The sequence below is a fragment of the Aulonocara sp. 'chitande type north' Nkhata Bay genome, linkage group LG12 (assembly GCF_057382095.1).
Source record: "Aulonocara sp. 'chitande type north' Nkhata Bay isolate Kocher_YH1m ecotype deep benthic linkage group LG12, A_spYH_male_GT1.1, whole genome shotgun sequence".
Taxonomy (NCBI): domain Eukaryota; kingdom Metazoa; phylum Chordata; class Actinopteri; order Cichliformes; family Cichlidae; genus Aulonocara; species Aulonocara sp. 'chitande type north' Nkhata Bay.
In genome coordinates, this window is record NC_141355.1 from 21,136,923 (window position 1) to 21,152,212 (window position 15,290).

The window sequence follows — 15,290 nt, forward strand, 5'->3', positions numbered from 1 at the left end:
TGTCTCACCCACAAATGACGTTCCCACAATCACTGCATTCTTGTTGTTGGCTAGCCACGCTATGCTGTTAGCATCCTCGGGCGTCCTGAGGTGAAACACATTCCTGACATCTTTGCCCTTGTAGTTCATTGGTTTTGGTCTTTCAAGCAGGAACAGGAGCACAATCGGGTGTCAGTTTACTCATTTACATTCTCAGCTCTTTGGCATCACGAGAAAAGAATATTTTTTGCTTACTTGCTTCCTGTAGCAATAAAGAGTTTCCTGTACTCCATCCTCAGGCCATCTTCAAATATCACAGATTGTGTTTTCACATCTATTGCCACCACCTAAAAAAACACAAAACAAAAACAATGAAGGTGTAAATTGAAGTTTTCCTTCAGTTTCTTTTTTTAAAAACAGTCCTAACAAAAAACAGATATATACATATCATTAAACATTAATGAATGATTAATTAAACATTTAAATATTAATCACCTCTTTCTCTTTGAGAAGTTCAATGTCATGATCTTGCAAGAAGTCCATGGAGCGCAGTCTCAGCTGCTCTGCCGTGCTCTCTAAGGACTGAGGGGTAGCAAGTTAGCACTGAGCAAAGCAAACAGTTGGAACAAAGTCTAGAAATGTCATTTAACCCTTTCATTCCCACGCTATTGCTCGAAACTGCAAAGTCACAATTAATCATATTCAGCCTGTTGTAAAAACACAACAGATCCTGCAGTCATTCTAGTCACAGAAGTAATAGGCAGTCTCTTTTTGACTTGGCAGCCTTTAAAGTGTGTTCTTACACCAGATATGACTGAAAATCTTAGTCATATTTGGAATTATGAATTATTTATATATATTTTTTATGTACAAGCCATTTTCCTTTGCTTTGTTGGTTGTTCTGAAGTGTGTAGCTTTTCCTCAAAGAATTGTTTTAGCAGCGCTGACCACAGCAGCACCTCTGCGGTCTGTTATGTAACTTTGGTGGCTAAGTGAGGTCTATCTCATTGTATGTGTTCAGGGTCTGTGTACAAACCTTACTCAGTTTAGGCCTGTCATATGGAGGATGTTTGTCCATAGTGCACATGACAATGCGATCCGTGAAGCCCTCTTCCCTCAGTGTTTCTGCACACACCAAACCGGCTGGACCTGCCAGTAAGTTAACCAAAACAGATGCACATAACATTGCAAAGAAGAAACTCAAAGAAAGATGGAGTTATTTAGGGTCAGCTGTGAGACATAAAACAATAAAGAGGATATACACACACACACACACACACACTAACCTGAGCCAATAATGAGAACATGGCTGAATCCTGTGTTGGAGTTAATGACTGCTGAACATCGGGCCATGGGCTTTGACCTTTTCTGTGACTGAAGAGCCTGAAAATCATTAAAGAAAGATCCTAGGTCAATCAGGTGGTCAGCTGACTTTCCTGCATGAACTCTTCATCTTCTTCTTCGTGTTACCTGCTTGTTTGCCCGAATGATCACCTTGTCCTTTTCAACTCTGACCTGCAAACAGAATTATGTGATGTGTACACTTTTTGATGATCATTAAAAAGATGATTAGGCAGGAAATGTGTTAAGAGGTAGCACCAGTGTGGAAGGTCACCTGAAAGATGGGCAGGCTGTCCAGTCCAGGGAAGTCCTCAATGTCTCCTGTTGCAATGTTGAAACATGCACCATGCCAGGGACAACGCACATGTCCTTTGGACAGCACACCTGAAATAACAGCATATGGCCCATCCATACATTTTGTTTAGCAGTCTAAGCAGCGACATCCAGACATCTCATCCACTTCACACTCAACTGTCACTGCCTGATGAGGACAGAAGAATCACAATATCTGCAAGGACCAGAGATTTCATCCTGAGGCCACTAAATCAGAAACCCTCCATCACTAGTCTACACCTAGAAAATCCATAAAAGTCATGAACAGAATCACTGACAAAGAACAGTCCTGGTCTTTGAGTCCAGCTTTTACTGGTAACAGGTTTACTACTGGCAATGTGGACCAAGCTCTTGCTGTGGTTATACGGGGACTGAATGGCCCTTAGTTACTCCCTACCCTCAAAGCATTGCCCACAGGAAAAAACACATAGACTGGTTGAGCAAACAATCACGAAATCTATCATCATAGAGTGTCCTGGGGTTCATTATACTTACTGACATTCTCATGCTCAAACATTGTGTTTGTTATGGACAAACTGTGGTTAGCACATAAGTTTAGTAACACAGCACCACTCAGGTTCAGATCTGTCAGGCTGCCCCTCCCAGTCATACCCCTCCTGGTCACACTGTTGTTGCCAATATGAGTATTAAAGTCCTTCAGCAGAACACTTTTAAGCACCACGCCAAGTAACTTCAAAAAAGATCAGTACACTTGATTGTCATTCAGCACAAACGATGGTCAGGACCTATTCCCCCTTCTGAGGGTGCAGGGAAACAGCCTTCTCATCCACTGTGGAACACTATGTGCAGACATCGAACTCGCCCCGTCACTCCATAACTAAAAATATATATCTCACCTTTAACCAGAGGTGCTCCATAGTGTGGACACTTGTGGCCCATGGCTGTGAACTCCCCATGTTCTTTAATCAACAGAGCCCTGCCGCTTCCCAAATCAACCTCTCGCATTCTGTCAAGCACACAAAATAAAATGATAGTCAGATCCAGAGTAACTGGACAATGACACGCTTTCTGTAATTTTGCCTCTGTGCACCAACTCAAACAGCTAAGATGTGATTGATGATGTGATTGATGATGTGATTGATGATGTGATTGATGTGTAAACTTTACTTTGAAAGGATTTTACAACCTCAATTCCAAAAACATTGGGACACTGTATAAAATGTAAACATAGAAATAAAGCACAATAATGTGCAATTCGCATAAATTGATATTTTATGAGATTTTATTCACAGTAAAATATAGAAGGTGTGATGGGGGAAACAAAAGGCTGGAAAAGTAAGCGGTACTTAATAGATACAGCTGGAGGAACATTTTGTAGGTAACTAGGTTAACTGGTAACAGGTCAGTAACATGATTGAGTGTAAAAAGATCATCTTTTAGAGGCAGAGTGACATCTCTTTGGACTTCATATAGTCAGTCCTGGTGAACTATCACCACTATCATCAAGTTCTGGGAATCAAGTCCAGATCTTTCATCTGCTCAGTTTTTCATTAAATTACGTGGGAACTGGCCTCACCTAGTTATTAAACTGCTTGTCACTCAAGTGTCCAACCTATTTTTGAGCTTCTGAACATCAGACACTATGTATAATAGATGTCTTTAATTCCTAAACAGTTAATTCAGTACTTCTGTTAAAGTTTGAGCTAAAGCAGAAAGTCTGCACTTCAGCCAAATTTTGATTAATTGATTTAAAACTCATTGTTTCATGTACAAAACTACAACACTATCCCAGTGTGTATGGCTATAACTGCATGTGTTTGGTCATGGATGCTTCTAACAAACAATTTCTGCACTTTAAACAGGAGGCACTGTATTTGTGCTACATCTATGCAGGTCACCTAAAAACACTAAAAACAAAGAATTCATTCATTCTGGGTGACCTCCAAACGTCCTCACAATTTAGTTCTTAACTACCATTAACGCTGGGAAATGAAATTTCGCCTTATCTTAACGGAAAAGGAAACACAATCCTGATCTCACAATTTAAGACAGTCTTACTTAATTCAATACTTCCCAAGCTTTACTTTCCTTCAGTATTTTAACATATTTAAAATGTGCATCAACAGGTAAGTGAATAAAAAAAAGCTGCGTGATCACGTTCTTACTGTCCATTTTCCAGATCTTTAACGTGGCACACAGAGGCCTCCACATAGTCCCGGGGTTTGTGGTAGAGAGGGAGCAGGGTGGAGTCATCGTCAGAGCCGTGAGCCAGGGCCCCGTTAGGTCTGCATTCAGCAAAGGGGCTCGCTTTGCCATTAGGCGACAACCCGTCCACCTCTTTTTCTTTATCCAGGAGAGAGAGTTCCACTTTTACTTCAACTGCACAGCAGAGACATGGCCCAATCAGAAAATGTGCGAAAACGCACAGCTGAATAAATGCAGTTGATGCAGAATTATGGTGTGAAGGTTTAAAATGAAAATGATTTCAGGGGATATTGATGCTAACGATCACCAGTGGACTATCTTTATTATTCCATAAACCTGTTCTGTGCTATTTCATTTCTATCCTTCTCTAGAATTTATAGCAGCAATTTTCCTTACAGCCTAGAGAGATGTCTACAACCTTAGGACAAATTGACTCCGACATCCACAAAGCTCAAACAAATGAAAGCAGGAAGCATGTGCAACCCTGTCTTCTTTTTTTCTCTCTCTTCTAGTGCATACCTCTTATTCAGTTGTTTCTTTGGTGATGTGGTATAAAAATCCCCAAAATAGGGAGATAGTTTGACAATTTGCATTTAAATAAAAAAAAAAAATCATCAGTTCATTCTCAAAAATACGATTTAACCAGGTTGAAGAGGCTTTTTAAATGATGCTCGTTAAATAATGCGATATTCATGGGAGCGGTGGAGATTTAAGTGCAGCTTCAGCTCTCCCAAGATGACAGCAAAAAATACAGACTGCAGCAGCACGGAGCACATTAATCTATGTATTTTGGAGCCACTCCGTTTTCTCTGATGCGCTGCTGTTTGCTTTGTATTTGCGAACATTAAGAAGCGGTTGTGTAACTCCTTTTTCACTGCAGCAGGCTTTATCTGTTCGGCTGGAAAAATGTGCTGATCATCCGGTTCTTACACAGTAATCTGGCTGGAATTTTCTCCCGCTGAGCAAGTCTTAATTAAAATCAATGGAAAATCATAGTAGTGAGTGCATTTGCAGGAGAAAAGAAAGAGAAAGCTTTCCACGGCTGAAGAGAATCTCCAGAAGCAGCTGTAATATCTGAGGCTAAATAAGACGTCGTCACACTGATGCTTCATTTGATCAGACTAAGTAGTTATCAGGGTTATAACATACATAAATATATTTGATCTAATTCTTGTAAGTTGCCCAGCACAGACTTACATTTACTCAGTAGCAAGCATGGCATAGATAATTATGTAAAATGTTCAGATTTTATATTTATTTTTTGTATTTCTTCACATTTTTAGGCAAATGAAGATGGTACAGCAGTTTGTCTTTAAAGGCCTCCCTCCATCATAGACTTTCTAATGGTGCAAATTTACTCCCACTTTTTACTCACTTCTATATAAATGTGAATAAATGATCCTCTACAGTATTTACTGTATATTTAGAGTGGGAGTCATCCTTATTTATAAATCATAGTATAAAGTATCCGAATAAGCTACTTTATAGGTTTCATGTTAATAATGTTCTTTTCCATCTCATGCTTTAACACGGCTGCCTGGGTAGAAGATGCTCTAAATCGCATTGTACATGTGTATAGTGACAATAATAATCTTTTCTATTCTTCTCATTCTATTAGAACTTGAAAGTGACTTCAGCCTTTGACCTGAGACATTTTTCCAGTGTAGATAGTAAATCTTTGTTGTGCATTGAGTGTGCATTAGTAGCTGGAGGTTACACTGTTATCAACACTTATTACTGTTCAGCTGCCTGACAGTCATCATTTACATACAACTAGAGTCTCTGAACAGATGATGAAATCTTATTCAGTGCACCTGAATGTGAAGTCGAGTATGTTATTAGAGTACCTCTTAGCAATGCCAACACTGAGGTGATGCATAAACAGATCTCACACATACTGTACACATGTCAGTTTTAGATATTTGTGTCTCAGTATGTAGTCCTTAATAACCAAAGACAGTAGGGAGAGCATTTAAATTCCTCCCACCCACACACACACACACACACACACACACACACACAAAATAAACTGCAAACAGAGGAGGCTGAGGGGAAGTGTATAACAGGATTTGGAAGCAACAGCTCTGAAAATGACAAACAAAGACACCAAACGGTCCCGATTTACATTGAAAAGCTTCATAATTTTAACCTTGTATAGAATAAAAATTAAAATAGTGTGCTTTTTGTATAATTATTGTGTTATATTTTCTTCACTATCCTTACAACTACTACAAGGACTACAGTATTTCTTTAAAAAACATTCTGCATTCATAATGCCATCAGTTTTAACAAGATTCCCAACATCACTGAGTGAAACAGCCCCAAACCACAACAGAGATTTCATCATGTTTTACAGATGGCTGTAGACACTCACTATTGCACCTCTCTCCTGCCCTGACGTACATATTAACAATTTGAATGAAAAATTTGGCTTTTTGACAGCCACGCTTCAATTGAGAGCATTGCTGATGAGGCTTTGGTGAACAACTGAAGGGTTAAATGCATCACTCAGGTCGTGCCCCAAGTCTTGTTCGATTTTTTCCTATTTCTTAAGGACGTTACTTTCACATACTATTCATGTGCTGCAGATAGTTTATAGGCAGGCTTCTTCTTCTGTCTGGCACTTGTCCAGTTTCTTCACATTTTTTAAGGACACACTGTGCACCATGCTGTGATATGGCATGTTTTTTTTTACTAAAAGCTTTTTGGGAATCACCTTGTTAGTGCAAAAATACAATTTTATATCCATCAGTCTTTGTTACCTTTGGCATTTTTCATATATTCAGCTAAAGAAATTGGAACAAATTTTGTGTTTTTGGACGGCAGTGACAAAGGGCTTATTTAAAATAGTTTTTTTTTCTAATGAACACTGGTTTATCATTGAGTTAGGTCCCTTGTTGAACAGTGTTAAACAAAAAGCATTATTTTGAAAATGGTAAGGTACAAGGACTGGAGTGAAATGAGAGAAAGCAGCCAATAAATCCAATACATTTTTGAAAGACCTACAGAAAACCCAGAAAACCATTTCTTAAGACCACTTTAAAAGAATTAAAAGCCTGGCTCCTTTGAAGCAAAATATAATGAAACGAAGGATGACTCAAGGCTTATAAAGATGTATATAAAGACAAAAAAAATATCCAAAAAAGTAAAGGACATCATACAGCAGTTGTGGATTTTACAAAATTTACTAATGCTTGAATTGGGCAAACAGGCTGTTTACCTGGTTTGGGTTTGGAGAAGCATCCTCCCATGGTGGGCCCAGGATTGAGGGACACCCAGGGAGAGGGAGGGAGAGGGGGAGAGGAGAGGAGGGGAGGTACAGTCAGATCGTGGAGCTGGGCTGCTTGTTTTGGAGGTAACGGTAATGCAGAGCTGGAGGTCTGAGAACCTGCAGGTCCAAGCTGGCCATCGCACACGTCAGCTCCTCCACATAATCTGAATGCACAGAGCGAGTGAAATTGTAAACAACACACACACCGTCACACTGTGATGACTTGCGGTAGAAAATGTACTTGTGTTGTTTTTATCATTACCAAACTGATATTTGTCTTTATGTCTGTGTTACTAATGTGCAGCTGATGTCGCTCTGTGAAGGACGCAGAAGTCAGACCCTGAGGAGAGCCCAGCCACTGTTTAGCTTTGTCTATGTAACCTGTTAGTGCTTGTAAAAAGGAAGCAATTGTGTTAATTAGGAACATGTCCACACACACTGTTGCCTTTGTTCATGCATATTGCATGGGAAACTGTTAAATATTAACAGCACTCCGACACCTATTAGCTTTCTCGTCACACTGCGCTTTACAGGCAAGCAGGGGCCCCTTGAGTTTTAAAATCCCCCTTGTTTTGTTTCCACATTGCCCTCACACATTTCTGCCAGCTCTGGTATTTCACCCACACATACTGTAGCTAGTTACTCACTGGCTGCTATGAATCTCAGCATACACAGGATGGCAGGTGTATCACTCAACGTGGTGCAATCCATCACCAAATTATCCTATTGAGGTTCAACCAAAAGGACTGCTTGATATTCTGAGCACATCTTAATGTCCTTGAACTTTAGAAAAAAAAAACTTTGCAGTACTGAATGGAGCGCTGCTTAGAGAAAGTTCCTGAAGACAAATGAGAAATGGAAAGATCTCCTCTAATTGGACAGAAATCTGCAGCTAACAGTGTGTTGGTGTTGCATATGTAAACTGTATTTATTTGCTCTGGATGAAGGTAGATTTACTCAAGTACTTATGATACTTAGGATGGTCCTTAGGTTCTGAGGTTTGGATTCTTAGTTAATGCAATTGAGTTTAAGGGCTCTGTTTGAGTTTTATTGTTTTTCTAGTGATGAGATTGAGATTCAGTTTTGTAATCCTTGGTTTTGAGATTTTCACTTTTTTTTTTAGTTCCCTCTGGTTCCCCTGTCTTGTATCTGTGTTTTATATTTCATTGTTGTGTTATTTTCTATTTTCCTTTAAAGGTTAACCTTAGTTTAATGGTCTGTTTTTCCATTAGCCCCGCCCTAACTGTATTCAACTGTGCTGATTATGTTCAGTTGTGGCTCATCCCCACCAATCTCCTGTTGCCTCTCAGCCCTCTCTGTGTGTATGTGTAGACCCGCCTTCCCATTATTTAAAGCATCTGTTTATGTTCCTCTCTAATGCAGCTCAGTTTGTTCCCATATATTTTGGCTCTGTTTATTTTGGACATATCAACTGCGATAAAGTCTCTCTTTTATTTTCCTCCTTCTGGTCTCGTATGCTGGATTCAGGCTCTGTTTATACCACCAAACTTGACAACTTAAGTATATTTTTGAGCTACTAGTGCTGCACACAAAAATATTCATTTTATGCTCTGCTTTTCTTCATTTCCAGAAAAAGTTTAAATTAAAATATTTTTAAAAATAAATAAATGGATGTTAAGTGCTCTGTCCAAAATTGACTCATTTCAGGTGGGAGGCGCAGTAGTACAGTGGTTAACGCTGTCACCTCATAGAAAGAAGTTACTGGGTTTGAACCTCCTGGGCCCCTCTCTGTATGGTTTCCCTGGCCCTGTGAGTGCTCCAGGTTGTCCCCAAAACATACGTGTTGAGTTGACTGGTGACTCTAAACTGGCTAGAGATGTTGATGTAATGTGAGGTGTTATATCCAGAGTGTATCTTTCCTTTTGTCCTGTCAGCTCAGATAACCAGGCTGGATAAGCTGATGGATGATTTGACCTTTCAGACCTGCAATCTCTTACAAAGGGCAATTTGTAAAGACCTTTTGCCAGTGTTAGCTCTTAGTCTAAAGTTGCTTTCATAAGGCGCTATAGACTGAGCGTGAAGTTGCATCTGATAATGGAAATATCTTAGCAGGTTAATTGTACATTAAGCAGTTTTTAACCTGCCAGCTCTGTTTCTTTCAATGTAACAATAGCACAGGTATTGTCCAGTGAAATCACAGCATATTTCACTCCTGCCTGCTGTGTGCTCTAACTAGACAACACTCTTCCCTAAACCTTCTGAAGTGTTGCCAGTAGTGAGAACGCATGTGAGGTGTATCATCTCCTGCTGTGTGCCACATATGAAAAGGACAACTGCAGATTCTACAAACATTATTTGGAGTTCAAACACTTTATGAGTTGTAAGTGTTTCAACAAGAGACAGAATCCCCAATAAACTTTTTAAATGGTTTGCTAATCCAAAGACGTAAAACTATCCCAATACTTCACCAAAAGCCAAAGATGGCCTTTTTGTGAAATATTGGCTAGATCTCACTTCATTAATCATCTCAGGACTCTTCAAATGTATGTCATGGCCCTTTAAGTAAACCCTATATTGGAAATTGCTACTAAAATACACTTGTGCACATTTTTTTGCTAATCATTAAGTAGGGTCTATTTTTCCGTTTTTGTTTCAGGACTTTTACTTAAATAAGGATAATATTTTAATGTAGGAAAACTTGCCCCTTGCTTGTTGTCCCTTAAATAATTCATCACCACTGAAACTTTGATGAACAACAAATTGGATCACAAATAGCTACCATACTGGAGCTCCAGTAAACCCAAGATATTTTGTGCAAAACTAAAGTAGGTTAAGCAGATTTGGTCCTCACAACATATGACGCAGATCCCTCACTCTTTCTCACTGTTGGGCCTGTCCCCAAGCAGTGCTAATAATCCTGCCTGCAAACAAGCTGTCAGCTTCACTCACTTCCCTACAAATGCAAAACCTGTTACTGGAATGTCAGAGGGGAGAATTAGCAAAATGCCAACTCCTGGTTGGTGGAAAAGAGGCTGATCTATAACGTGAACGTGAGTGAAACAAATGCCAGCCCTTTGATGGACACACCCACTGAAATTACCACGCAAACTGTGATAGCATGTGTAACGTTAGCAGAAGAGGAACATGCTGCGATCTCCATATGTACTAAGAGAAGATCAGCTTTTCATTGCCTCATTCACTTCATAACACCTCGACTATTTTAAAACACCTGCTTTGGCAGGTATCCTGACAGGTTAGCCTGTAGTTAGAGTTCTCTGATCCTTGGCTGATAAAAGGCCTCATGCTGCTTAATATTTGACCACGCTTCTTTCTTTCCCTCACAGTCAGCTCTTCTGGTTTGTGAAATGCAAGATAAGCCTGAGGAGTCATCCTGCAATTGCGCAAACCTGCTGCTGAGCTGACAGGCTCTTACTGACCATTTATTTTATTTACTAGCAATTTAATGAAGTCTTCAGTGCCCCTGACAAATGTATAAAAATGAAAGCATTTTAATCCTTGATCTTTTTTTGTTGGTGTCTTTTTGCTGTTCATGTGTTAATTGTTTGCAGTGAAAGGAGACAGGAGGGACAGGGAAGTGCGGCAAGTGTCCCAAGCCATGTCTGAAGTTAAAGGTGTTCCCTGAAATGCCACCAAGCTTCTGATTGACTTCTGTTTACTCCAGTGCCTACGTGTCACAGACTATGAAAGAAAAAAGTGTGGATTACAGTTACCACAATCCCCATTAGGAGGCTCCAGTGTGTGTGTGTGTGTGTGTGTGTGTGTGTGTGTGTGTGTGTGTGTGTGTGTGTGTGTTGAATTTCATTCAGATTATTCAGAGCAGTGTGTGTGTATAGTCTTGCTTTTGTTTCCTTTGAGTTGAAGAAATAAATTCAGCTCCATGTGACGCCAACAGAAACGGGAATATAATGTGTGATAAATAAAGTATACATTTACCTGATTACAGAGTCAGGTACAGTCCTAATTAAGCTTTTAAGGGGAATTCAAAAAACCTTACTGCTTCACATGATACAGCAGCTGCCACGTGGTTCAAGAAAACAAAGACCAAATAAGCATTCAGTGTTATTTACTGTCCAACAGCACAGAGTTCATGAAGTAGACAAGTTCCTGTGGCTTTATGTTGACTCAGATGCCAATATGTTTTGTATGTCTGTAAAGCTTAAGTTGGTTAACAATGGCACTACATGGCTCTATCAGGTAATTTTGCTGCTACTTTGAGCAATAACCTCTCCATGATGTCATGGAAAACTGGAACTGAGTTCTTCAGAGGGGTGTACACCCCTACAGGGCAGCTGTACTTCCTTAGAGCAGTTCTGAGAGTGACCAGTTTCTCAGCACACACACGCAGACGCATACAAAGATACACATGGCTGCTGTCAAATTATGATTGGAGATGTGCTGTGATATATTTGATCTGTTTTCATTTTTGTAAAAGTTACTGGTGTATATGGACTGGAAAACATTATCTGATATGTGTGAAGCTGGAGAGATCAGAATTTCTCCAAGATTTTCATCTATTCCACTCATGAATGTGTTTTTATTAACAAACTGATTTGTAGAGAAACAGTGCGTGTTTCTCTACAGAAGAGCCCCCAGAGCAAGCAACTTCCTTTAAAAGTACTGTATGTGACCACAGTGCACCAATGCAGGCAAAACCCACTTGAAGAAATAAGTGGGATCTCTCTCGCGCACGCGCACGCACGCACACACACAGCATCACATAAACACATATAAAGTAATTACCTCAAACTCTGAGTCCCTGGTGTAAAATGAATGTGAAGGGTCTTACCCGCGTGCATGGAGCAGGTGCACTGAGATCCTGTCAAAGTCCCTGGTGCTCAGCCGTCCCCGCGGACCACGGCAGCATATTAGCACGGGTCTCCTCGCAGTCTTCTCCCTCTCCGGATTGGCTCTAGTATTCCCAGTCTGCGTGTCCCTCCGTACCCTCCTCCGCACTCCTCTTCTTCCTCTTGATGCAGCAGAGGCTCCAGTGAGTGTGTGGGTGAGTGTACGTGTGTGTGCGCTCTGCCCCTCTCAGAGTCCCCCTCAGCAGCAGCAAGAGCAGCACACTGAGCCGACCGGTCGTGGGAGTTGCTCTCTTTTGCAGTCCAAGCCTGAAAACGCAGCACGGAGGACCTTTGCCAGTTTCTCAGCTGTATGCGGTATTGATGGAGTTGCTGAGGGGATGCTAACACAGCATGAATTCTCACCGTTCCCTGCTCTCCTCCACCCAACCCTCCTCTCTCTTTCCTAAACACACACACGCTCTCTCGCTCTCTCTCTCTCTCTCTGTGTGTGAGTGCACGCGCGCCAGGCTTGCTTTTCTGTTCAGACCCTTTCAGCCTCGCCTTCAAATGTCAAAGACCTGACTTGCCAGCTAAACCTGATCAAAGACTTAACTACCCTCCCCAAAGCACTGCCCCAATGACTGCCCACCTATTACACTGGCTGCTCCCTGTAAATGCTGCTTCCATGAGCATCATCTGCTGTTAAAACTTACCAGTGTTTGGATTTATTGCAGTTACACTGACCACCAGGGAACATAAAATAAACACCGAAGGTGCACTTACCGTGTGTGTGTGCGCGCGCGCGTGTGTGAATGCTACACTTCTATCAGTGTGTGCAGCAGAGGAAGAAAGCCTAAAAGTGCAGTTGTTGCAGTAAATCCTGGGTTCAGTGAGGGGGTAGCATGGAGACGGATTACAAAGGTATAGCCTACTAAGTCTTATAGAAATGAGCTCTTGAGTTATTTCCATTCCTTATGCTCCCACTGTGGGAGAGATGGGTCAAGGTCATTCACCTGATAACCACACATTCATTTCTATGGAAATGATGATGACAGCAGTGACACGGGTGATGATCAGCATGCAGGACCAAAACCTTTATGGTGTTTTCAGAATGCTAATGCTTTCACTTTAAAAAAACACAAAACAAAACAAAACATATTATAGAAGAATAGAGATCATACTAGATCATTTCCACTCTCCACATGGACTAATTTGATGTTTGGCAGCTGACAGGTGCACACGCACTGCTCTTGTTTGATGGAAAAAGCATATTTGAGTGAAAGCCAGGGTGGGGCATGTGGATATGCACGACAAGATGAACTATCAGATTCGCCCAGTGTGCAGGGAAGGCCATCTGACATCACTGACACATCACTCAGTTTAATTGAATTGCCAGGGGTCACAGAGAGCTGCAGTATCTAAAAAGCCAGATCAAGAGAGCAGGGAGAAGTGAATGAATCATTCCTGGCTTATAAAACAAATGCTCTGCCAAAATATTAATGCCAGCAGTTATCAGGGGTAGATTTAACCTGTTAATTAGATTTTAACCAATCGGTAAGTAAATGATAATAACGTACATCGCCCAGCCAAAGAAACATCAGTGCCCTTTTTTGGTGAAATAAAACAAAACAGTTTACATCAGTTCTGACAAAAACAGTGAGCAACAGAGTACATTAAGCTCTAAAAGGAGCTGATGGCACCAAGCCCCCTCCCCATGAAATGAAATTCAACACAGAGGAGCTGCAGCTCAAGAATGCAACCCCTGCTCATTTACTCACTCCTGCACGGCAGTGAGCACTCAGACTCTGCTCACAACTAATGTGGGACATTTTCATTACCGACCCGAGTGCTGTTTACTTATTGTTTAGTGTGCTGATTTTAGGTTTCTTTAAGTTTCTTCATCTTTCAGTTCAGCTAATAAATCGGTATTATGGTGCTAGTAGGTTCCTTTCTGATGTTTTGAAACTTTATGACGCTTATTGCACACATCACTCAACATTATAACTAATGCATGAGTAATTCAACCAAAATGTTATTTTGACTAGCTACCATACCATTAAGTGAGGTTCCAATGGTGTGTATGTTCTACTAAATAAATTGTCCTCCAATGCTTTAACAAGAATAAAAACTACAGCAGTCATCTACTGTCTCACATTGTTTTAATAAAATGTGTCGCACACAGTTGCTTCAGATTTTTTTCTTCTAAACAGAGATCACAGAAAAAAAAGTTTTATTTCCAGTTTGAAATCCAGTAAAAAAAAACAAAAGGGCCCCAAAAACACTTCTGTGCTTCTCGGTAGAACTACTGTAATCTTTCACAGGCTGTCATGCTTTCATATAACGTACATGAACACGCAGATATTACACATATGGGAATATGCAAGTTATAAAACCTCCGTCTTTAGGTAGTGCTGTGTCTTTTGCTTCACCTGTGGGCTGTTTGGTACACTCGATGTCTGCCGGTCGTAGTCGCCCATGCACACAGCTACAAAGAACAAAGTCCCTCCGATGACCAGTGCCAGTCCTCCGAACCATCCGGAGAACATCGCCTCCCCATACTCCCATCGTGGCATCACATCAGGAAAACCCTCATCCCAGAAGTCCACCACAGTTGTATAGGCCACAACAGACACAGGAGCCAGAGTAGTGAGCCCAGACACCCAGGACAGCACCCCACTAAAGATGAGGAGCCTTCTCTTCACACCAGGCGGCTCCATACACATCTCAACCCCCTCCAGACCCGGGAAAGCAGCCAGTACAGCTGAAGCACCAGTACCAATAGACACTGACATGAGCACCCTGGAGATCTGTAGGTCCAACGGCAGTCCCATGATGGAATCGTAGGCCTTACACTGAATTCCTACTTCCTCGGTGTAGAGGCAGGTGTGCCACAGCCCAGAGAACCAGTTCTCCACTTCATTGAGATCAGAGTTCATTGTTTTCCAATGTGGAAGGAAGGTGGTGATCAGAGATGTCACCAAGCCTCCAACTGTCACAAAGAGCGCGGTCCTTTGCATCATTTTAGCTGTTAGAAAAACCATCTTCTGCCTTTGTGCAGTGAAGTCTGTGCTGTGATTCTGTGTCCAAATCTAAGTAAAGTTAGGTAAGCCATCCAAGTGGCTCTGTAGCTCGTCCCACCTGCTGGACAGACCTGGACGGCCCACTTCTTACTTCTTTAAGAAAATGCACCTGATAAGTAGGAGAAAATCTCGTACCACACAACAACGGCCATACTGTTTGGTTTCAGTGTTCAATGTCATCCCAGTGAACAACGAACTCTGTATTTAAATGAAACCAGATATGAGCAGAGGGATTCTGGGCCGTGTGTTTGCACAAGTCAACTTGAATGAAACGAGCAACCTGTGCATGAGGGGCACATAAAAAAGAAAGACATAAAAGTTACTGTTTCACGTGACTGTGAACTTCAGTACAAC

General features: G+C 41.2%; 2 protein-coding genes across 6 annotated transcripts in view; both read right to left on the minus strand.

Moving 5' to 3' along the window:
• aifm3 (AIF family member 3) overlaps window positions 1-12,306 on the minus strand; it is an 18,269-nt gene extending 5,963 nt beyond the window's left edge. For all 5 annotated transcript variants that reach the window (XR_015131829.1, XR_015131830.1, XM_086314224.1 and 2 more), the window contains exons 1-11: window positions 11,859-12,306; window positions 7,040-7,254; window positions 3,780-3,993; window positions 2,511-2,620; window positions 1,595-1,704; window positions 1,450-1,494; window positions 1,266-1,362; window positions 1,016-1,128; window positions 475-561; window positions 235-326; window positions 9-139 (exon numbers count right to left, since the gene is read on the minus strand). Coding sequence is in view for 3 of the 5 variants with exons in the window: in XM_086314224.1 (XP_086170350.1) it covers window positions 9-139; window positions 235-326; window positions 475-561; window positions 1,016-1,128; window positions 1,266-1,362; window positions 1,450-1,494; window positions 1,595-1,704; window positions 2,511-2,620; window positions 3,780-3,993; window positions 7,040-7,070 (1,030 nt within the window). In the remaining 2 variants the exon portion in view is untranslated. The remainder of the gene's footprint in view (window positions 1-8; window positions 140-234; window positions 327-474; window positions 562-1,015; window positions 1,129-1,265; window positions 1,363-1,449; window positions 1,495-1,594; window positions 1,705-2,510; window positions 2,621-3,779; window positions 3,994-7,039; window positions 7,255-11,858) is intronic.
• A 1,641-nt stretch (window positions 12,307-13,947) lies between these two features.
• On the minus strand, window positions 13,948-14,897 carry cldn26 (claudin 26). Its single transcript, XM_086312902.1, has one exon. The coding sequence runs from the start codon at window positions 14,895-14,897 to the stop codon at window positions 14,241-14,243; it is 657 nt and encodes a 218-aa protein (XP_086169028.1). The 3' UTR covers window positions 13,948-14,240.
• Between the last annotated feature and the right edge of the window lie 393 nt (window positions 14,898-15,290).

Excerpts from the sequence above, each read along its gene's own strand:
- cldn26 (XM_086312902.1), bottom strand. The coding sequence starts at position 14,897 with ATGGTTTTTCTAACAGCTAAAATGATGCAAAGGACCGCGCTCTTTGTG.